This window comes from Mustela nivalis (assembly GCF_964662115.1).
Source record: "Mustela nivalis genome assembly, chromosome: 12".
Lineage (NCBI taxonomy): Eukaryota > Metazoa > Chordata > Mammalia > Carnivora > Mustelidae > Mustela > Mustela nivalis.
Window position 1 is genome coordinate 5,369,492 of NC_139031.1, and position 24,177 is coordinate 5,393,668.

General features: G+C 46.7%; 1 protein-coding gene across 1 annotated transcript in view; it reads left to right on the forward strand.

The window, feature by feature from the left end:
• The window catches only part of RHEB (Ras homolog, mTORC1 binding), a 44,059-nt gene that overhangs the window by 14,715 nt on the left and 5,167 nt on the right, over nucleotides 1–24,177 (forward strand). The window contains exons 2-7 of the mRNA XM_082693492.1: nucleotides 9,220–9,291; nucleotides 15,298–15,365; nucleotides 22,065–22,147; nucleotides 22,823–22,879; nucleotides 22,995–23,042; nucleotides 23,788–23,869. Coding sequence (XP_082549618.1) covers nucleotides 9,220–9,291; nucleotides 15,298–15,365; nucleotides 22,065–22,147; nucleotides 22,823–22,879; nucleotides 22,995–23,042; nucleotides 23,788–23,869 — 410 coding nt within the window. The remainder of the gene's footprint in view (nucleotides 1–9,219; nucleotides 9,292–15,297; nucleotides 15,366–22,064; nucleotides 22,148–22,822; nucleotides 22,880–22,994; nucleotides 23,043–23,787; nucleotides 23,870–24,177) is intronic.

The window sequence follows — 24,177 nt, forward strand, 5'->3', positions numbered from 1 at the left end:
AATGTATTTTTTACAGGAGGCTTCCTTGGTGACCCTGATGTATATGCCTGTCCCCTCACCCCCTCAATAAAGCAACAGCCTGCCGTTAACAGAACCACTCATCTTTCCCTGAAGTGGGTGCGGTTCTTGAGTAAGCATCTAATTGGCATTGCGTTTCGTGTAGAGAACACATTGGTGAACCTTCATACAGTTCATTGTTATTCTAGCCTTTTCTCTGACGATCTGTTCAGGTTGCTTTCCCTTTATAACTGCACCTTCTGCTGTTTGCAGACTGGGTTGCTCTGTCGATGTCCTTCCTCTTGGTGGTTCCCAAAGACCTTCCTGGAATTCACGCCGTGTCCCTATGACACTCTTGAATCCACAGAATGCCACAGAGATGACAGTGGGCCGGTGCCAGGCCTTACTCCTTCAGAGATCAGCAGCTTCTGCTTTTGTGTTCTGTGGAGCTACAAGGAACACGTGGGCGTGCTAGGCGAGGAGGACGTGTGGGCGATGGAAGGCCCAGCCAGCCCAGCTGAGGCTCGCTACCCCCCCAGTGCCACCAGGGAGGGGATGACTGCCAGACCAGCAGAGGGCCCAGCTGAGCCCCGCCTCGGTTGTAGAATTCGAGAACAGAGGACGTGGCTGTGGCTGTCCGTATTAGCCACTGAGTTTTGGGGTGGTTTGTTACATAGCAGTGGATGACAGAGCAGTTGGTAGTTCACTGCTGGCGAGTGGGATATTTTTATACTTCCTGCCTTTTTTTTTTTTTTTTTAAGTAATCTCTACACCCAGCTTGGGGTTCGAACTCAAAATCCTGAGATCAAGAGTCATACATACTCTCCACCAACCGAGCCAGCCACGTGCCCCTGTCACGTTATTTTGAGGTTTGAGCTGAAGTACTTGTTAGTATCTTTCATTTTCTTAGATTACAGATTAATTTATTAGCTGTAATTATTGAATGCCTTTGTCTCCCAAGCTGATTATTTTAGTCTTAAGAGCAGTTAATAGTATTACTACAAATAGGGACATTCAGCAAGAACTTACGATGTACCAGCTTTTCCACACGTATTTTTTTCATTGAAACCTCACAGCAATCTGGAAGGTAGGGACTGGTATTATCTCCAGTTTACAAACAAGGAAACAGACTCAGGAAAACTGCCTGCGGTGACATAGCTAATCACCATACTGTTCCGCTTAGTGAAAAATAGTAAGTGTCTTCCTCTTTTTTATACTTTCCTAAATCAACTTTTATTGATGTATAATCTACATATAATAAAGTATGCATTTCAAGTGTAAAGTTACATGAGTTTTGATAGATTTATTCACCTGTGCAACCATTACGCCAGAATACAAAATATTTCTATCACGCCAGAACATTCCCTGGTAGCCCACCCCCACTCCCAGGCAAGCATCAATCTGCTTCCTGTCACTGTGGATTGGCTTCCCTTGTTGTACCGTTTCATATAGATGGAATCATACAGTGAATACTCTGTTTGGCTGCTTTCAAAAAACGTGATAGTTTTTAGGTTGATCCGGTTGTCACATGCCTAAGTGGTTTCTTTTTAATCGCTGAGTAGTAGTCCCTCGTATGGCTACACCATGGTCTGTTTCTCCTGTCACCTGTGAATCTTTGTTTCCAGTATTTAACTACTAAGAGCAAAGCTGTGAGAACCATTTTTTTTTTTTTTTTTTTTTATTGGACAGAGAGACACACAGCAAGAGAGGGAACACAAGCAGGGGCAGAGGGAGAGGGAGAAGCAGACACCCCGCTGAGCAAGGAGCCCGACACAGGGCTCGATCCCAGACCCCAGGATCATGACCTGAGCCAAAGGCAGATGCTTAACAACTGAGCCACCCAGGTGCCCCGTGGAAACCATTTCTTACCCTTTGTGGACACGCAGTCATTTGTCTTTGGTAAATACCTCGGACTAGTGTCGCACAGGCCACATGTATGTAAGTGTATAATTTTGTTGGAAACTGCCAAACTGTTTCCCAATAGATCTGTACCATTGTACACTCCCACCAGCAACAGACGAGAGTTCCAGCCTCCCTGATGCTCCGTATCCTCGAACGCTTTAACCTCAGCCGTGCTAATGCTATGGTGGTGGTTTTGTTTGAATTGTCCAGTGAGTGACTAGGGAGGGGAGCAACTTTTCCTTTACCTGTTGGTAATTTTTAGAACTTTGTGAGGTGTCTGTTCGAGTCTTCTTGCCTCTTTTATTGGGTTCCTTTTGAGTTATTTTGAATAGCAGACTCAGAAAGGTGCTCAGTGGTTGCGGGGGGCTGGGGAGTGCCCAGGGGAATGGAGGGGAAGGCCGACAGGTATGGGGTTCCTTTCTGGAGTGATGAAAATGTTTCAAAATTGGTTGTGGTGAGGACGGCACAGCCCTGTTGATATACTAAAAAGTTAATTGTGCTCTTTAAGTGGTTACATTATATAGTATCTGAATTCCATCATCATGAAGTTGTTTAAAATAGAAAGGCAAAACAAGTGTCTTCGTCTCCTGGGGTGGCAGCGAAGGGCCCCGCAGATGGCAGGCTGTGACAGGCCTTCATCATCTCACAGCTCTGGGCTCAGAAGCATGAAGTCGAGGTGTGGGCCGGGCCCTGCCCCCTTGCAAGGTGCACGGGAGGGTCTGTTCCAGGCCTCTCTCCTTGGCTTGGATATATTTAAATGTTTCAGAGGCACCGTTCATCAACCGCACGGAATGGAGTAAAGCAATAGAAACCATGAATGTGTTCTCGGCTATTTCAGGGGGAGGATTTAGAGGAGAGCTGGGGAGAAATGGGCTTCAAAACACGAGGAGCCAGAAGAGCAACCAGAAGAGCATTTGCGGGAATAAGAGGTGGCACAGCAGGTGATCTCTGAGGTTAGGCACGGCCTCGGAAGCACAGCTGCGCTCCAGTGCCTGGCTCTTCTTAAAAATTCTTTAAATACTTAGGACTTGAGCTGCTGGCAGGAACTAGAGGCTGTGGGGACATCCTGGAGGCTGGAAGAGAAAAGTGACCTAGGGTGATCTGTTAAATTTGAATTTTGTTTCCTGAGGACAGCGCTTCTTAAGTTTTAGGGTGCAGTGGAAAGGGGCGGTGCGGGGGTAGAGCTTGTTAATACTCCCAGAGGGTTTGGTTGGGACCCGAGGATTTGCATTTGTAGTAGGTCACCCTGGGCTGCTGCTGGTGGAACCACATTTTCACTGCTCCTCTCTGGAGAGGCTTCCTAAAGCCTTGGGACGGTGGGGGTGAAGGGTGGGGGGGCCTGGAGAGACCAGAGATTGAGAATAGCTGTTAACCGACAGGACTGCAGGGTTTGTCTGCGGCAGAGCTCAACAGGCTCCCCAAAGGCAAATGATTAGATTGAGATCAGAGGATGTTTTCAAGGAGCCCAGAGAAAGGAAATTGGAGGATAGACCAGATAGTAGTGAACAGTGATTTATCTCGGGGCAAGGAAGTGAAAGGTGGTGGAGATTGGAGAGTCAGGATATGATCGTTGAGAGTCGTGTATTTCTGACCTTTGTGACTGCCGCCTTATAACTTGATTATTTGAAGTCTGCTCTGGTGTTCTTTCTTTAAGAACAGTGTTGCTGTCTGGGCGGCTCAGTGAAGCGGCTGCCTTCTACTCAGGTCATGGTCTCCGGGCCCTGGGATCGAGCCCCACGAGCCCCACATCGGGCTCTCTGCTCAGCGGGGAGTCTACTTCTCCCTCTGTATGCGCGCTTCCCCCCGCCCCCAAATAAGTAAAATCTTTATTTAAAAAAATAAAAACCGTGCTGATCATGGCTCAGTATATTAATTTCATGACCTGGTGGGTTACAGCCCCTGGTTTGACAGTGTTGCTTCCAGAGATGTCCTGGAGAGGAGTCAGAAAGTAAGGGTGCTGGGAGAATGTGCCGTCCTGCTTGGGATTGGTGCGAGGGAGGTTGCGAACGACGGGGAGTCTTCTGGGAGGGGCAACCGGCCGGTGTTTCATGGTATGCGCACGAGCTGGCATGGAGGGAATTATCGGTGGCAATTCCGGTGACGCTTTGAAGCTAAACCATCTTATATATGTGGACGGCAGGGTCCCGTAAGGTGATGTGGAGAATTTGAGGTGAAAAGGAACGCAGTCCTCGGAATGGATTGTGTCCACATCACACTGTTCCCAGTGGACCCTTGCGCCAAATGATTTGACAGACTAGTTGGTAGATTGAAACCTACTCCTCCCCATTATGTCCCAGTGAACAAGGAACGTGTCAGCTGTTCCATAGAGTGCTGGTTGGGGGAGGGGAGGGAGAGGTAATACATGAAAATAGTGTGGGTTTTTAGAAGAATAATCATGGGGCACCTGGGTGGCTCAGTGGGTTAAGCATCTGCCTTCTGCTCGGGTCATGATCTCAGGGTCCTGGGATCAAGCCCCACATTAGGCTCTCTGCTCAGCAGGGAGCCTGCTTCCTCCTCTCTCTCTCTCTCTCTGCATGCTGCTCTGCCTACTTGTGATCTCTGTCAAATAAATAAGTAAAATCTTCAAAGAAAATAATCATGACAACTAGTTTAGAATTAATCTGAAAGCTCTTAAAATGTTATCTGTACAGTGCCTGTTTTGCAGCAGTCACGAGTGTGAGCGGTTCGATCAACAGCCTTGCAGGTGTGTCTTGCGAAGTGAAAATACCAGGTGAACAAACTTACTGGCCATATTATCCTTGGCAAGAAATACGTAAATGCTGTGTTTACCTGGTAGATGTTTAGAAGAAACTTACTAAAAATGATCTGTAGGATTTTTTTAAAGTTAAGGTGGTTTTTAGTCTGGCGGAAGAATATTTGTGGGCTGCTGGGATATATTGTTTCCATGCCTTTTTGGTAATGTTAGCCTAAAAGGAGTGATCCGTGCCTCTCTCTGCAGTGATAACAGGCATTGGGTAAGTGCTGCCTTTCGGTTTGTTTCAGATCACTCCTGTATTGTCTTCAGCATTTCTTCAGAGAGTTGATCTGGAATTTGAAATCCCCTCAGGTTATACTAATTTATGAGCCTACTGAGAGAGAGGATGAAACACCTTCAGGAAATAACTAGTCTTCCAGAATCTGAATCTGATGAATGCAAAGGCCACAGTAAACGTGTGAGATTATAATGGGGGAGGGGCTTGTTAACTGTGATCAAGTACAGAACATCCTTGGCACCCTCGTCATCGGTACATCGGTGCACTTGTCACTAACGCGAGCAGTGCACTAACAGTGGCCCTCGCAGCTGCAGGTGAACGGCACAAAAGCCTGACCTAAGAGCCAAGCTGCTGCTTTAGAGGACGATGGTATCCCCAAAAGCCAGAAATGGTTGGAACCAGGACTGGGAACATGAGGAACAGTGGGATTTGTGGACTAAGAGTAATATGAAAATTTCAGCACTGGTTGTTTAATAGTTCTGCTTTTTAATGGAAACAGCCAAATACCCCGCTGTGTCATGTCAGCAAATGTAGTCTTCCTGTCCCTTCTTAATTTAAATAATTAATGATCTCCCCTTAGGGGAGAGACCCAGGGGAGGCCCAGGCTTCTGCGCAGTCCTGCCTCCCCTAATGGATGGTCCCTTTCTCCTAGGACCAAGCTGATTGAAAAAGCCAGTTTTCTCCCTAAAGACGGGGCTTTTTTTTTTTTTAAAGATTTTATTTATTTATTTGACAGACAGAGGTCACGAGTAGGCAGAGAGGCAGGCAGAGAGCAAGAGGAGAAAGCAGGCTCCCTGCGGAGCAGAGAGCCCGACGCGGGGCTCGATCCCAGAACCCTGAGATCATGACCTGAGCTGAAGGCAGGGGCTTTAACCCACTGAGCCACCCAGGTGCCCCAAGACGAGGCTTTTAAATTCAGGCGTCCCAGTTATGCGTGAAGACGAGAGTTTGCTGTCACCCCGCTTTGTGATTTGGGTGGGGCCACGCTGTCTGCTTGTGCCGGAAGGATTCTTGGTGTTTTTCAAGTCAAATGTCAACTGAGCCTATCAGAAAATTTCTGCCCTTCATGGTGCAAACAAGGAGCTCTTTGATATGTACCAATAATTGTATTTTTAAAACTTCATCCACTTCTTTATCTAAAACTCCATTGTTGCACTTAATCTCATGCGATCTTATTTAATGTAACTTTCTTCAGTTTTTTGTGACAAGGGCAGAGATTCTTGTCCCCATCCCTTGAGTCCTGCCGCAAGGCCCGTCCTTGACAGCTATTGTGTCCTGTCCTCCTCTTGGGCTTACCGAGTACACCATACTTAACTCCTTTCTTTCACTATTTTTTTTTTAAGATTTTATTTATTTGAGAGAGAGACAGTGAGGGAGAACATGAGCGAGGAGAAGGTCAGAGGGAGAAGCAGACTCCCCATGGAGCTGGGAGCCCGATGTGGGACTCGATCCCAGGACTCTGGGATCATGACCTGAGCCGAAGGCAGTCGTCCAACCAACTGAGCCACCCAGGCGCCCCCTCTTTCACTATTTTTAATCCAGTTCTACTTTGGAAAAGGTGTAAACAATCGTTTTAATCCCTTGTTAACTCTTGCCCATTTATCTCGAGAAAAAATTACCTCCTGCTTTCTTCCTTCCCTCTGCCCATTTACAAGCCAGCAGAGCCCCGGTAGCCTGCAGAAGTGCACCAGAGTGCCTGGAAGTTCTCTTCAGAAGCCTCAAGTCTCTTTTCTCTTTTGTCTAATCTCTTTGGCTTCAAACCATAGCATTCCGTGTAAATTAAGAATTTTCTTATTCCTTTGAATTTTTCAGTTTTGCTAACAACTTAATAGAAGTTTTTCCCTTGCTATTTCCTTGCATAAAATACTTGTGCTATATTTGAAGCCAGATGCTGTGTATGAGCTAGCCTAGGTAACGTGCTGTCTTTGCAACACGATCCTTTCGCAGTGTGTGAGCCCCTGCATGACCCCTGCCTCCTGTAGGGCACGGGCAGGACAATGAAAGGCAACCAAGAAAATAGGACAGAACCTTTCCTTTATCCTGTTGAACAGTGTTTCCTGGGCATGTGTGTATATAGGATTGAGATCTTGGGTAGTATCTGGAACTTATGAGCATGCCCTGAGGGCACGTACGTTTTCATTTCATTCATTTGTTCTGGGAAGAGAGCGTCTGCAGTGCTTCGGCCACCAGACTGGTCTCGGTGGGCCAGTGAGTTGGAGAGAATGTGGGATAACGTCAGGCACTAGAAAGAAACAAAGCAGGATGGCTGTGACAGATGCCCTGGAGGGGGGCGCGCCGCCGCACGGCCGTCGCGTGGTCTTAGCGGAGGTGTCTTTGAGGAAGGGACTGATCCCAGACCAGAATAATGACAAAGTGAGTCGTATGTGCGGAGCCCTGCGGAGGTGGCCGGGGCAGAGGGACAGGGATGTGAGTGGAGCCCGGGAGGGTCTGGGCGGAGGAGTGGTGGCCGCAGAGACGCTGGGGCCGTGGGCAGAGCGGGGCCCGGGCACAGAGGGCCTGGGGTTGTGGGCCTGGCTAGGAGTCGGGGATTTATTCTAATCGCACTGAGGATTTTAAGAGGGGAGGTGACGAGTAACTGTCAGAAGCTCTCGGAGGCTGCTTTGTAGACAACAAGTTCAGGTTTTAATAATTCCAGAAATACTTCGAACTGTGTGTTTCACTGCTCATGAGGAGTAAAACGGGCCTGCCTACTTAGGGGTTTTCTAGTTGTCTCCCCACAGCTTCCGCTCTTAAACCGGCTTATTAATTCATTAATTTCTACGTGTGCGGGGCCTGCCTTCGTCGTGAAAATGTGCCACCTGCCAGCTGCCCTCTCGCGGGCCAGAGGAAGGCAGCCGCAGCCTAAACCCCGGGGCAGAAGGTTCCTGGTACAAACCTCACTCCCTGAGGATCTTTTGGGGTGGTGGTGTTGTCGTTGTTGTTTTTAAAGATTTTATTTATTTGACAGACACAGTGAGAGAGGGAACACAAGCAGGAGGAGAGGGAGGAGAAACAGGCTTCCCGCTGAGTAAGCCCGACGGAGGGCTCGATCCCAGGACCCTGGCACCGTGACCTGAGCCGAAGGCAGATGCTTAATGACTGAGCCACGCAGGTGCCCCTATCCTGAAGATCTTGGGAGCTGGCAGTTCAGTGAGACGCAGCAAGCGTGTGGAGCTTGTGTTTAAAATTCACTGTGCTCTGAGGGGCCGCCCGACCGGCTCAGTCAGAAAAGCGAGCGACTCTTGATCTTGGGGAGTAGATTCAAGCCCCACTCTGGTGTAGAAATTACTTAGAGATAAAATGGTGAGGCACCTTGGGTGGTGCAGTTAAGCCTCAGCTCAGGTCACGATCTCAAAGCCATGAGATCGAGCCCCGTGTCGGGGTCCACGCTCAGCTGGGAGTCTGCTTGAGACTCTCTCTCCCTGTCTCTGCCCTTCCCCTCCACCCCCCGCCCCGTGCTCGCTCACACATGCGCACACGCTCTCGCTCTCTCAGATAAATAACTCTTTTAAAAACATAACACCTTTGAAAATTGTGCTCTGAGAATGCATAAGAAAAGAAAGGGACCGGGGTGAGATATGGGAGGACCACTCCCGTCATTTCTCAGACTGTTCTTGTGCTGTCTGTATGGAGTGCCCTAGTCCCTACCGTCCTTGAGTAGGAAAATCAGGTAACAAAGAGGTGAGAACTTAGGGCTCCAGCTCTTGGTTTCTTAGCATACGGGCTCAATGATGAGCAGTGATTTTGTGAAGTCCACATTTCTTAATTGTCTTCTTTGTGCCAGACATCACGAGGCCTTTGATACTGAATTTTGAGACAGGATCTCTGCCTTCAAGGAGTTTTTTAAATGAAGACTGCTGTTCCATATTCTCAGGTTCCCCCTTAAAAAGCTGTACCTGGTTACATTTCTAACAGCCATATATGAAAGAGCCCAAAGAAAACCCGTTTTACTATTTTCTGTATTAGAATTGATATCCACATTTCAGGGATGCCAGAGCAAATTAGCTTCACTTAGCCCTAATTTGGATTGTGTTTCCTTTTAACAGAATATACAATGCGCTTATTGGTCAGTAATATTTGTCAGTGGGACAAAAGCATTTAATTCGTAGTAGCTTAATTTCTTAAATTCCTCTCATATAAAGCAAATTCATGAAATTTATTTCCTTTTTGAAATTGCCCAGAAGTTAATTAAAGGAGTGTGTTCCGATCGAGTACTCTCCGTCTCCTCATCTTGTTAGGGGGGGGGGGGGGTTGGTAAAATAGTAGCATTAAATTTTTTGTTCCGTTTTTATGCCGATACATACTGAGCTTTTGCTCTCTCTTACAGGGAAATCCTCATTGACGATTCAGTTTGTTGAAGGCCAATTTGTTGACTCCTACGACCCAACCATAGAAAACAGTAAGTATTGTTTTGAAGGGTTTATAAACTGAGAAGCCCGCATTCTTCACACAAACAGCCATTGTGTGTTCCTGGAGGCTTCGATGGCAGGGCTTACTGGGGTAAACCTTACAGATCTCCAACTGGGGTCCAAAAAAGCTTCCAAAAGTTTGATCCACTTCACACTAAATGGGTTTTTATTCACTGTCCGGATCCCGCCATCTAGAAATTGTTATTCCGCTCCGTAGGAATCCAGTCCTACAGTGAACTTCGTATCCCAGACTCCTGCTTCAGGAAAACAAGAATAGAGAGCACAATCTTTTTTTCTCCCCTCCTTCTCAACAGTAGCTCTTTTTAAGGATTCCAAGCTTGAAAAGAAAGGATGAAAAAACTCCAGATCCTTTGTACCTTACTCTTAGGGAATCATGAGCCCTTCCCCCACCCCGCACCCCTAACCCCTTCTAGCCCTGACGACTTGAAAGAAGGCTGTGGAGAAGTGAGCTCTTCTGGGATGGAGAGAGCAGTTGGGGCATGAAACAGAGGTGGCTCCGAAGTCTGTTGACATTTCAGGCCCTACGCAGAAGAAAAGCACCAGAGAACAGAACCAGCCACAGCCTTTACCTTGTCCACTTCCAATCCGTGGTTCTGAAATCTTGCCTAAGGATCCTAGGACTGTGAGAGTCTTGATTCTAGGACCATTAAGCATTTCATCCAAGAACCTGGTTTGTTGGAAGCTGGTCTTATTTCAGGTGATCATAAAACCCTAAGTAGACCCAAGAACCAGTCGTCTCAGATTCTTGATGCCTGGACTTAACCCAGGATTTGTCACCAGGAACATGACACATTTGAACACAGGATTCTTCCAAACCTGATGCACGTATTAGACACAAAGCAGCTTAACAGTAGGTTTCATAAACTTCAACAGCTAGATTTGCAAGAGAGACTTCAAAAGAGGCTCACAACAGGGTGTGGAGCAACTACAGCCTGTAGGCCAGAAAAACACACTGTCTTTCTGCGCAGCGCACGCGCAAAGAATGGTTTTTATTTTTATTTTTATTTTTTTTGAATAATTGAAAAAGTCAAAAGAAGGATATCTGTGACCTGTGAAAGTTACATGAAGTTCACATTTCTGCGCCCGTAAGTAAAGCCTTATTGGAACACAGCCGCGAGTTCATTCACCGTGTCTGTGGCTCCTTCCGCTCTGCAACAGCAGAGTTGTTGAGTACTTGCGACACAGGCTTTTTGACCTTTACGGGAAGCGTTTGCCCTCCTCTGACTTGAGAATTGCAGCTCTCCGGCCATGTCCCGGTACGCTGGTGGCAAGGAAGGACGCACGGCGGTTGCTGACCCGACTCTGGGGAGACCAGGGTTTGAAAGTGAGCTCTGCCGGAATCTGGAGAGGAAGAGTCCCGGCGCCATACAGTCCTGTGTTGATTCGCTGAGGACCGTCCCCTGGAGAAGAGTACGTGTGCCGGCGGAGGCGCGGGCTGATTGGAGCACTGCGTGAACCAGTTTGGTTACCTCCGTTGCAATAGAACACAAGAAAATTGGAGTCATGGCCTTAAGCTCTGCAGTCATGGCCTTAAGTAACTATTTGGAATTGCGTCCCCTAAAAGGGGTAAGGCTCGTTTGGTCCTTTGGTTCATACAATAATAGAATGCAGCTTTCTTGGTAAGCCATGCTCACACACGTGGTTATTGTAATTGTGTGTCCTTGTGCTACTTTGGGTTGAGGTGTTGAGGTGGAGGGAGAGTCATGGTGCTGTGCAGAGATTTCCTTTGTATGTAACTAATCGGTCCAGTGAGCATCCGGCTTGCTCAACTTTGATATTATCTTAGAAATTGAATGAGGTGACCCTACTTGGAAGGCTGTCAACACCATCTTTTTTTTTTTTTTTTTTATTTAACAGAGATCACAAGTAGGCAGAGAGGCAGACAGAGGGTGGGGGAAGCAGGCTCCCTGCTGAGCAGAGAGCCCGATGTGGGGCTCCATCCCAGGACCCTGGGATCATGACCTGAGCCAAAGGCAGAGGCTTAACCCACTGAGCCACGCAGTTGCCCCTGTCAACGTCATCTTTAATTGTGTGTTTAATGCTTTCTACACAATACTTGGTGTTCAGTAACAAAGACATTTTCAGCTCAAAAATGGATTAAGAATATTTATTAAATTCTTTAGGCAGGAGCAAAAATGAATATCAGAATGTATGAATCGCTTAAAAGCTCATGAGGCATATGCAGGCCCGTTTCTGTTTACCGTGCTTCTGACCATTTAACCCAGGCAGAAACCCTCCGCTCTCTCCTCCGCGGTTGGGTCAAAAACACTGTTCAGCGATTACAGGGAATGAGAAATGGAACGGTTCTCGTAAGCCTGTTGCTAACAAATGACTGGACGGTTTTAAGGTTTTAAAAAGCTCCACGCACTGTAAATCTGGAAATAATCCGGTCATTATTTTACACTTAACGTTATAACTTAGAATAAATGGTTCATAGCGGACATGGAGTGGGGACACAGCTCTAAACGCATCACCACGAAAACAAAACTTCTGGAACTGTGTCATCTTTGAGAATGGGATACAAGAGAATAACATCCGTAAAACCACGAATTTTCTAGTTTGGGGAAATTTTTATACCAAAAATACAGTGTATGCCAGTGCGATATTCTGTGTCATTAATCTGACAACTCAGTACAAACCAAATTGCTGTGGTGAAATTTAGTAGCAGTAGTTTATAAATTAAGGACAAATAGCAATTTACAGCTTCTGCCATCTCAAAGGTGGTACTGTTGATGCACTAATAAGCCTTCTCAGAAAATTGGAAAATTCTAATTAGGAGCTTTGCGGCATTATCAAGCATTGCATGGTGGGTGGGCTTCTCGGTAGGATATGAATTAGGAGTCCGGATACACTTTAGTGACACAAATCTCACTTTATGAATTCCAGATTCTAGAAATCTATTACCTTGCTTATTTTTAGCAGGCTTTACCAGTAAGTAGCTATTAGGCTGCTTAGGGCAATTTCAGGATTTTCGGTTGGAAATTGGATTAATTTCTCTAGTGATTGAGAAAGGGAGGAGGAGGGTGAGCGGGTCCAGGAAAATGAAGCGAGGAGAGAGCCGGCTTCCCGCTGCGGCGAGAGCCTGGACTTGGAGCGCACAGAAGAATTGGTTCCTGGTTTATGGAACTGACAGATCTCTTATTACACGTCCCTTTCTTTCTATAGTAATAAGAAGAGGCAGTTTTCCATGACAGATGGAAGGACCTCGCTTTCATTTTACTGCTGTGCGTTGGAGGATTTACATCCTTTTTATGGGCAAGAATATACTAAAACATTGATTAACAATTTTATTTCTTATGTCCTTTGTACAATTACATGCCCTCCCTGTTGTACGCTGCGCTCATGGCCAGCATTTCTCACATCTCCTTGGCTGAATCTTCATCTTCCGGACCTGGCAGCGCAGGGCGCCCGTGGGCTCTGGCGTCAGGCTCGGGCTTTCTCTGCGCTTGGCCATCAGCGATCTGCCCGGCTCTCCAGCACCCCCTGCCCCGAGCTCTTCTTTATTTCGCTGCCCTCGCTTCCTCTTCGGTTCAGGCTTCTTCGTGCCCGTTCTCCCTCATCCCCAGTGCTCCTCCCACAGGCTTTCCTGACTTGGTAAATACCAATTCAGGCATCTCCTTGCTCAGGCCGAAAACCTCGGAGTTGTCCCGCCTCTCCCGTTTTCACACCCTGCTTCCAGCCAGTCACAGATCCTTCTGGGCTCTACCTTTGAACTACATCCAAAATTCCACCCTGGCTCTCCTCTCCTCTCCTCTCCTCTCCTCTCCTCTCTGCCCCGCCGATCCAGACCACCATGGTCATATCCAGATCCAGTCTATACAGGCGCTGTATTATGGGTTCCCGCCAGTGGCCTTGCGCACTCTTGCCTGTTTCCATCATCCGCAGCCTGGCTGGAGCGATCGCTTTAATTTAAAATAGAAATCAGACCAGTTTACTTGCCGCCTCAGAGCCCTCGCTTTCCCATACAGTGACAGTAAAACTCTTGCAGTCCTTACCATCTCCTGTAAGGTCTTCTGCCTCCTCCCAACCCGGTCACCAACACACTCTCAGCCTCCGCTGCGCCGACCTCCCTGCTCTTCCTCGCTGCACGTGGTCACTTGCTGGTCGACCTCCGCCTGGGTGCTCCTCTCCCACAGAGGATGCCTGACGGCATCTGGGTCCACCGTCTGTCCCCGGGGCTGGAAGCTCACTGAGGTCAGTCGCAGCATTTCCAGAACACCCAGAGCCGTTCTCCCCGGGGCGGGGCGGGGTGGGGCGGGGGGTGGGGGAGGTAGGTACTCAAGAAATAGCTCTTGCGCCTTGCGCGAATGAATGTTTTCACAGCAGTTACGTCCTGCTTCGTAACCACGGTTCCTTAGTTCTGTTGCTCACTGTGGTTACTTCCCTAATTTTCGCCAAGACTAAACTGCGCATTTTGGGCTTACCTCACTGAGGTGTCAGGGGCAAGTTTGAGCACGGGAATGTCGTGACTGCCCCCTGGCGGACAGTGATGGAAAGCGCGGCCAATCCATCTCCTGTGGGGGGGGCGGGGATACAACACAATTTTTTCTTAGAATTGACGAAAACATAATATATTGGGTACTCCCTGTCTTGAAATACTTGGGTTCAGTTTTCATCTGATTTAATTATTCCTAAAGTTGGCGTCCCCATCAGGGGCACAAGAATGTGAAAAAGTGGGCGCCTGGGTGGCTCAGTGGGTTAAGCCGCTGCCTTCGGCTCAGGTCATGATCTCAGGGTCCTGGGATCGAGTCCCGCATGGGGCTCTCTGTTCAGCAGGGGCCTGCTTCCTTCCCTTCCCCTCTCTCTGCCTGCCTCTCTGCCTGCTGTGATCTCTCTCTGTCAAATAAATAAATAAAAATTAAAAAAAAAAAAAAGAATGTGAAAAAGTGTGGCAGCCCCCTTGGGTGGCCTGGTCCGGGTTTTTGCTCACCTGCTTCCCGCACCCCTGCTTGCAGTTAGAGGTGACGGTGCCAGCAGGAGCTTCCCGTTCTCTCCCTGTGCAACTCAGCATTCAGATTAGCTCTCCCTCCGTCCCCCTCATCACTTCAGGTTTTCTCTCGTAATATTTCTGTGTCTGTTTCTGCTTTCCCTTTTGGCTGTGGGAGTCTGTGGGCAGCAGTGGGTCCACTCCCAGCTGTGCAAGGGGTAGATTCTGCTGCCCAGTTCTGGTCGAGTCGAGTGGGCAGCCAGAGATTGGAGGACTCACGTGTCTGAGACAAATGGCGATGCAGAAGACATCCGTTCCGTTCATTGTCAGGGTTCCAGATGGTTACACTTTGTAATATTCTGTTACTATTAATAGTTCTTTCCTCTTTTGTCTACATTTGTTTGAAGTCTGTCTCCTCAGAATTCTGAATTGACTTTTCCGGAAGTTATTTAAGTCTGGTGGTTTTTTTTCCCCGCTTGGTAAGGAAAAGAAGTCGTCACAAAATTGCTTCGATCCTTAAGCTCAGTGGAATGATGGCTTCACACAGAACTGTTCCGTTGCTGTTTTATCTGTCAATAGAATTGTTAATTGTTTTAATGTACTGAAAGTTCTTAACACTGCAGTTAATATTAGCTCTTTGTGCTCTGACACCAGACTTGTTGTAAATTAATGAAAAGTTTTGTGCTTGGGGTCCATTCTGGACCTCAGACTTCATGTCCTGTGTTTTACTTTTTCACAAGAGGAAGGCATAGCCACAGATCGTGCACTCGGGTGACTTTTATAGGAGACGCGTTGTCGCCTAATTGCAATTCCTTCAAAAAAGTTGAAAGCGTACTGAACCTTGATTTTCATCAGTCAGCCAGTATTCTTAGTTAAATAATGGAAGTGGGGAGGAATCTGTAAACTCGGGCCGATCTGTTCCATTGTGTTTTACGGGATCTCTTTGTGAACTTACTAGGGACTCTGCATAGTTGGTCGTCAGTGTTCAAGCTTTAGGTGATCTAAAATCAACTTAAACTAATATTTCATTCCTTTTCTCCTCCTGTAGCTTTCACAAAATTGATCACAGTCAATGGACAAGAATATCATCTTCAACTCGTTGACACAGCTGGGCAGGTAAGTGTCTCCGGTGTCTCCGAATCTGCTTGTGGTCCTTCTCTCTGGCAGTCCTTGCCCTGCCGTCAGCGCTTCAACACAGCAGCAATGTCAAGGAAACCCTTCGTGGCATATGTTTGACTGAACCTTTACAGGCTCTCTCCTCTAACACGTTATGGTGGTTTTTCCAAATTATTCACTTGCTCTTCTACTTTAGACTTGTGTGAAATACACTCATAGCATTGGGAAGGTCTGCATTTACCGTAGGATGGTGTATTTCCATTTTCTAAACTTGCATTCTGTATCAGAATCCTATTAGAGCTTTTTCTTCCTTTCTAATATGTATTCTACATCAAGACAAAAATACATTTAGGGACTCATGGGTGGCTGGGTGGCTCATGGGTTAACCATCTGGTCATGATTCCGGTGGGATCCAGTGGGATCAAGCCCCGTTTCGGGCTCCCTGCTCAGCAGGGATCCTGCTTCTCCCTCTCCCTCTGCTGCTCCCCCTGCTTGGGCTTCCATACTTGTGCGCTCTTTTTCTTTCTCTCTCTCTCTCTCTCACTATCTCACTCTGTCAAATAAATAAAAAGACAAAAGTACGTCTTTTCGGGGAAAGACAAGAGAAAAGTATAGGGCAGAAAGGAGGCGGTTGGTAGATGGGTCACGTGATTACTAGATTAGGGAGTGTTGATTTGATTTGTAGACAGTAGGTGATTGCCAAAGATTAAGTAGCCCCCTCCCCCAAAAAAAACCCCAACACCGTATTCACAGGTTAAGGTAGTAGGGATTTGAAGAATGAAAGACTAGGGGAATTCACTAGAAGCAGCGGGTGAAAGTTCAGAGAACTTGAAGAGTACAAAGAAACCCTTAACCCTGATGGCTGAACTTCCCCCTGCCAAGTCCAGCCTTTACTAGAAACCTCTGTTGGACAGAACATGTTACACAGTTGCTAGAGTGTGGGGATGTTGGTCTCTGAGTCCTTCCTTGCATCTTCAAGTTGACAAAGGATCAGACTAGCAGGAGGGGCTGTGTAGTGTAATCTGCTCTGCCGTGTCAAATGGAGGCTTTTCTTCTGGAGCCTGGGGAGATTGAGGTAGACATGGAGTGGTGTGGCCTGTCTTGGTTTAGAATGGACGCCCTCTGCTTGATGTTTCCAAGTGAACATAGAAGCCAAGCGTAGCCCCCAGGTGAAGCAAGAACATAGCCATAAGAAGTGGTATGAGCCCAGAAGAAACCCTGGAGTTTCAATTCTGGAGGCTTCAAAGAAAATAGATGGGATGTGGGTATCACAGAGATCTACCCCGGATCCCCTTCGTTCCCCGTACAAAGGCCCCCTAGTGGCGGGTGTAATGGACCTTGGAGGTCAGGCCTCATGATGTTTGTCTTAGACCTGAGCCGTCCCAGGCTATTACTCCGCAGGGTACCTGTCCACTGACAGAAAGGGGGTCTGGAGCTGAAAGGAACAAGGGGAGCAGTAGAAGTCCCCGTCGGGGAGTGAGGATGCGGAGGACACGGCTTATTTTAGAAGTTACTGTAGAAGAGCTTCTGGGATAAGACATTGTATTGGAGTCTCCGAATTTGTATCTTTTATGGTTAAGATGACTGTGTAATTGATTGCCTAAAACAAGACACTTCTAAGAGTGAAGGGAGCCTGGGAATAGGACAGTGGGTGTTAACTGATGGTGTCCTGGGCGAAGAAACACGGCCATGTCGTTCATAGTGGGCCTCTGACATTATCAAGATTGGTATTTGCTTTTTATATCTTCATTTTGAATTTTCATTAAGCTTCTGGAAAGTGGGGATGAGGATGTAAATTGGCAAATCACCTTCATGTGATGTTACTATAGAAATACATTTTGTCGGGGCGCCTGGGTGGCTCAGTGGGTTAAAACCTCTGCCTTCGGCTCAGGTCATGGTCCCAGGGTTCTGGGATCAAGCCCCCTGTCGGGCTCTCTGCTCAGTGGGGAGCCTGCTTCCTCCTCTCTCTGCCTGCCTCTCTGCCTACTTGTAATCCCTGCCTGTGAAATAAATAAATAAATAAAATCTTTAAAAAAAAAAAAAAGAAAAGAAAAGAAAGAAAGAAAGAAATGCATTTTGTTGGAGGCCAGAAGCAGGACGGGCATTTCAGAGTTGTGGGAACGTGGGCTCTGCAGTCACGCTGCCGGGGCTTATATCCTGACGTTTTTACTAACCGGGTGACCTTCAGAAAGTTACGAAGCTCTCTGTGCCTCAGATTCATCTGTAAACTGGTGACGCAGCGCCTGCCTTTGTAGGACTGGCGCTCGGTTTAGAGTGGATGCAGAGCTTCACAGGGTTTGGTCCTTATCTGTAGATCTTTGATGCTCCTAAGACCAGAGCAGGGCCTAGCATGGCAAGTTGATGTTGCTGTTAACAAGACACTGACTGGAACAGTGCAGGTGTCGCTTATACTTGGGAGTAGAGCCATCCTTGAAAAACGTTTTTCCGGGGATGCCTGGGGGACTTAATCAGTTAAGCGTCTGTTTCAACTCAGGTCATGATCCCAGGGTTTTGGGATCGAGTCCCGCATCAGGCTCCTTACTTCAGTGGGGACTCTGCCTCTCGCTCTGCCCTCTGCCTGCTGCTCTCTCTACTTAGGCTTGCTCTCTCTCTGTCGAATAAATAAAAATCTTTAAAAAACAAAAAAACATTTTTCTGGAGAGAAAATTCCTTTATGTTGCCTCCTATCAAAACAGAAGATATGTTCCTCTAGGGTTCTAAAGCCTAAGTGTACACTGGAGCATCACGTGCCTTTAACTGCTCTGATGACAGTCACAAAGGATGCCCCCCGCGCACACAAAGAAGCAGGGATCTCGGAGTGAGTGCGTAGTGTGAGGGACGGCAGGGTCAGTGACGAGCTCTGCCTGTCTTGCTCCTGTGGCTTCTCTTACTGCCAGATAAGAATAGTTAGAGAATTTTTGCACAGAATATTTCCAAATTTAGCCGCCTTGAATAATTTGTTCTCCTTGCAGCTAGTAGTGTTCTTCGAGGCCGCATCCATCTGGGAGACTGTGGAATGGAAGGTTGTGTTCGTGTTTGTGATCTGTCCTTACGCGACATGCGCATTACCTTGTGCCGTGTGGTTCCGTAGAACCACCTAGAAGGAGCAGCTGGATGAGATGTCGCATTTTTAGCTGCTCCGAGAGCTGTTTTTAAAATTGGATTCCTGTGGGCTGGGGCTGAGGCCACCAGTGGCAGGGGGAGATGATGAAGTAAGGACAGATCCTGTCACTGCCATCTAGAGCGCATTCGGTCACTGGTGTACTCGTTTTAGGGGTAACTGTAGCAGCATGTAACAGCAAGTCCTGTTTACCTACTAGTTTATATCGTAGCTGGTTTCATTGCCCGGCAAGGGATGGTGATGAACATAGTTAAAGACAAGTCGATTATTTTTAGTTTGCATGAGAGATTTTGTTTGGACCTAATTTAAGTAGACTCAGTGACAAGTGACTCAGTGGGAGTCGTGTTTATAATGTCAGATCCCCCTTTTTAAAAAAAGGGTATTAAGTACAGTTTTTTAAAAATAGTACTAAATGCGCGTGCTACAGAAATAAAATAGCACAAAATGGTAAATAGTAAAGCTTCAGTCTTTCCTACTCTGGTGGCATTAGCTCCACCCCTCTAAGACTAGCCCCATCACCATTTCTAGGATGTGCTTCCCAGATGTTCTCTATGTGAACATACAAATGGAATTGGTGTTTTTGTTTTCACCTGAGAAGTAATGGATCACCGAATCTCCACCTCAGAGGTGATTCTGCAGTCTTACGTACACCCCCGGTTTGCCTCCCCACGACTACGTAATATGCCGTCATTCGGCTAGAGCGTACTTTGATGATGGATCGACACGCAGGGGGTTTCCAGTCCTGCTGCCACCACCAGTGACAGCAGCGATCAGTGTCTCATGTCGATTTCGACGGTGCGTGCCTGCGTCCAGGAGCACGATCTGGTGGCGGGACGGCTGCGTCCTCCGCCGGCCGCTCTGTTCTCACTCGCTCATCTGCGCGCCCGTGGGCACAGCGTATTAGCAGATCTCTTGTTATGTGCCAGTCCACTGGGTGAAAGAGAGTCTCCTGGTTACTAAGTGTCTTTCTTCTTATGAAGGCATTTGAGCATGTGTTCCTGTTTGAGGGCATTTGTGTTTCCTTCTCTGGGAGTTACCCTGTCCCTGTGCTCTGCCCCTTCTCCCTGGGGAGGACTGTCTTTGCTTACTGGTTTGAAAGACCCCTTGATACCGTGCAGAAAATAGCATTTTATGTGATGTAAGCTGTAAGGTTTTGGTTTGTTTTCGGTCTATGGTTTTGTTTGAAAGTCAAGAAGAACTTTCTCGTTTTCGTATAGTCGAATTTATTAATCTCTTTTCAACTGATGCTGTTCATTTTTTTCTGAGAGAGAAAGAGAACTAAAGAGTGGGGAGAGGGAGAGGCAGACTGACTCCCTGCTGAGCAGGGAGCCAGATGCGGGGCTCGATCCCAGGACCTGAGCCGGCAGACGCTTTCCCCATCAACTGATACTGTTCTTAAAAATCCTCCCATTGACTTAGGCGTATGGTTTCCATTTTTAATCTTTAAATCCTCTAGAATATATTTTTGCTCAAGTGTGAGTTAGAGATCAGCTTAGCTGCTCATTTACCCCCCAGATGCTTTTGTTTCCACACAGTTTCGGTGAGTGTTACCTCTTACCCTCACTGAGCTTAACTGCCGGTACTAGCATTTACCTAATTCTGTCTGTCTAGGTCTTCATAGGTTATTCAGTCTGCTGTACTTACAAACTAGTAAGTGCTCATTTTAGTTAAATAAGTAGCTTTGTGGTTTCATCCAGCTCCTTCTACAATTGCTGTTTCTCCGAAAAATACACTTTTTATCAGGGTTCAGTTACACTTATATGTTAATTTAGGATCGAGCAATGGATACCTCGATGACCTACGTATTCTTGCTGAGGACCATGGCACACTCTTCCATTTACGCACATTTGTTATGTGTTGGGTTATTTTATGATTTTCTTCAGATGGATTGTACACTTAATTCTTAAGTTTATTCCTAGGAATTTTGTCCTTTTTGGTTGCTGTTACAGCTGGAGGTGCTTTTCCCTGTGATACTTTCTAACTGACGATTGTTTGTACCACGCCTCTGAAGTATGACTAATTTCTTTATTTCCACATCTTCTCTTCAGGGAAAAGGTGATTTGAACTCTGGGTGTACTGCTGTAGCTCAGCTGGTGACTAAAATGATTTGGAATTTTGTTTTTAATCCGGGTTAGAAAGACCTGTCATTCCATTCACAAAAATGCATTCTCAAAATTTAACACTAAAATGAACTCCATTTAATGAAACTAATATGAAACTGACCATGAAAACAAAGGTTTTGTTTTGCATATGTGGTAAGCCCTGAGATGTAGAAGTGCTGTCTTCTGACGAAAGATCGATGACACTATTGATGATATCAAAGAACTGAGAATAAAACTCAGTTTTCCTTTGGTTTTTATTTTTTAAAGATACTTTATTACAATGGTAAATAGTAAGGATTTGGGGCAGTAATTTAGAGCCATCATGAACATTCGTTGTAACCGTACTGTAGAATTGCAAAGTTAACAGAGACTTGATACGATACTTGATATGATGGTTTGACCTGATTTTCTATAATAGTGCTTGGGGAATACGTGGCATGTTGATAATTGTATTTCAACAGAGAATAAAATGTTTTATACCAGTCAGTGGCGTGTACTAAGGCAAACTGCAGTGACATTACTAGATTCTCAGTATGCCTTACTATTCTAAAGCCGAGTTTTAAGTTTCCTAAACTGCTTTATGGAAACTGGGTACTGACACATGGTTACATAATGTATACCTTTGTTTTTAATTCCTAAACTTGCTCAATAAATAACTCATTTGATCCTCAAAAGTCTGGGTACAGTGGGTCTGGCATTTTGATTTTCTCCTCTTTCCTTTCCCTCTCAGGTGTTGGGGACAGCCCACTAATGACCAGCAAATTGGCACTCAGGCCATTGTGACTCACACGCAGAGAATAGGTTTAGTGAGGACATAACAGTTTTAGATAGGAAAGTACAGATTGATGGAATAAACCAGAAGCACTCATGAATTTCCCATGAGATCTAAGGTTCTGGCCTTTTTCTCCATAAAAGAACTGTTAGTGCTTTCGCCTCCTGTAAGATCACAGGACCTGTTGTCTTGTCATTCCTTCCATCTTCTTTCCCTGGGAACTGCAAAAGTTACTAGCCTTCTCCCCAAAAGTCCTAGAAGAGCCAGAGTCGCTTTTCGAATGTTGGCATAAAGCAGTTATCAGCCCCAAACTGATCTTAAATAAGTCCTGAGTGCATAGGCTGTTTTTCTAGAAGAATATTTTATTTTTACTTTTTTTAAGATTTTATTTATTTATTCAGCAGAGAGAGAGAGATCACAAGTAGGCAGAGAAGCAGGTAGAGAGAGAAAGGGAAGTAGGCTTCCTGCTGAGCAGAGAGCCCGATGTGGGGCTCGATCCCAGGACCCTGAGATCATGACCTGAGCCAAAGGCAGTGGCTTAACCCACTGAGCCACCCAGGCGCCCCTCTAGAAGAACATTTTAATCCACTTTTTGTTTCCTTCGATTTCTTTGGCCAGGTCATGTGCAAGAAACTCTGGGTACAGATTTGCTTGTTATGCTGCATGAAGCCTCTACTCACATGGAATTCTTTTTTCTCCCACAGGATGAATACTCCATCTTTCCTCAGACGTACTCCATAGATATTAATGGCTATATTCTTGTGTATTCTGTGACATCAATCAAAAGGTAGAATTCCCTCCTGCTGCTTCCGTTTGTTTGCTCTGGCTCGATGGCATTTATCGTTTTAAAGGATCGTGATGGAATCAGTTATAGTAACAATCAGACTTACCAGGCTAAATGTTTTTCAGTGATTGTCTTGTGAAGCAAACAGGTTGTTAGGGGGGAAAAAAAATCCCAGTAGATGTTCTCTTAACACTGATAGAATAAAAACTCCGTATGTCTTCCCTCCAGCTGCCTAGATAAATAGTGATTGCACATGATCTGAGGGCTTCTGCTAATGGAAATTGGAACTACTACATAAATTGATTTAGTTTTTGTGTGTTTTCACCATATTAATGTGGAAGCCGGGCTGACGGCTAGGGCCTCTAGCTGAAGAACATCCCACAGATGTCATTCAGAGATTAAAATTTGTGTTTATGTGATTTGTCAGCTACGTGTTAGACTTTGCCATTTAAATAGCTCACCTATTTCATGTTGCATATTCTCAGTAAGGGTTACTCAGTGTCAAATACATGCACACGTGAAAAAAGGTTTGTAGGAAAGAAGGAATTCCTTGTGTTCGGGTTATTTTATATTAAAATGGTGAGTCAATGACAGTATTTTTCCACAATAAACCTTATATAATATTTTTAAACACCAACACTAAAATGGATGTCTGATTTCATGCTTCTGTTTTTACAGTTTTGAAGTGATTAAAGTTATTCATGGCAAATTGTTGGATATGGTGGGGAAAGTGCAGTAAGTAGCAATAGTTTCTCTCTTTTGTGAGCTGAACTCATTCGAGTTCTGTCTTCTGAACAGTAAGATCTGGCACTGACTAATTTCCTGTGGCTTTTTTGTCTCCCATTACCAGAATACCTATTATGTTGGTTGGGAATAAGAAAGACCTCCATATGGAAAGGTATGTAACTTCTGAATAATTACTTATTTATAAAATCAAGTCTGAGATGAGGTATGCACTGAAGCACCTTTCATAATTACTGTTCTCATGGTGAGAATAGTCTTCGGTGTGTAGCCTGTCGGGGTTCAGAAATAAGGCAGTGAGTGCACCCAAGCAGGAGCAAAACCAGTATCAAACTTCACCCATCCTGACCAGTGTTTTCTCTAGAAAAGAGGAAGCAGATGTGGTAGGAAATTAGCTTGGGGTACTAAGTTTGTGCCAGTGGACTCCAAGGAGACCACAGAAGCTTTCATTCATTCAAGAGATGGTTTCCGAGTCCCGCAGTCAGGATCAGGTCAGCGAACAGGGCCACAGAGCCTGCTGGGGTCGGGGAGGCCGGACGCCCGCGGCCTGCGCAGCGGGGTTGAGCCGCGGGACCCCCGACGGCTGCCCCGTCCTCGGGCGCTCACAGCGCAGCTCACCGTGAAAACTGCCCGCGTCCCGGGTTACTGGAAAACACAAGTCACGTTCTCTGAACCGCCAGGACTTGCTGGCGCATGGGGGACCCCGTAAGGCCACGTCTGTCCCGTTCCCCGGCTCGGGCCTCCTCCGCGGCCCACACGGCGGATGGTCAGGCCGAGCGGAGCGCGTTCTTCCGCGATACGGGGGAACCGGCCGATCGGCGGGGAGCCCGGTTCGCTGGTGATGCAGGTGTTTTCTGAATAAAGAGCACAGCGCGCTCATTCGAATTTTCCTGTTCCTCTAGGGTGATCAGTTATGAAGAAGGGAAGGCCTTAGCAGAGTCTTGGAACGCAGCTTTTTTGGAATCTTCTGCTAAAGAAAACCAGGTACCGATTTTGTAGAGCTTCCGTAACGCAGCCGGCCGTCCCGGGCCTGTGTCCCCTCGGCGGCCGGACACCGCCACCACCAGCCCGCTGCCCCCCGCCGCCACCCCTGCTTCTCCTGCCCGGGGCGGCCTCTGGTCGCTGTCGGGATTCTGCTTGCGAGGGGCGCAGTGAAACAGCGGGCCAGAGGGAAGGGAAGCCCGCTTTGTGGAGGTCGGTTACTGTTTTTGTTTTATGTGAACGGCTGGTACAGAAATAACAGAGAAACGCGAATGACCTTTAGTCACCTTGGCAGTAACGCGGGGCCCCGA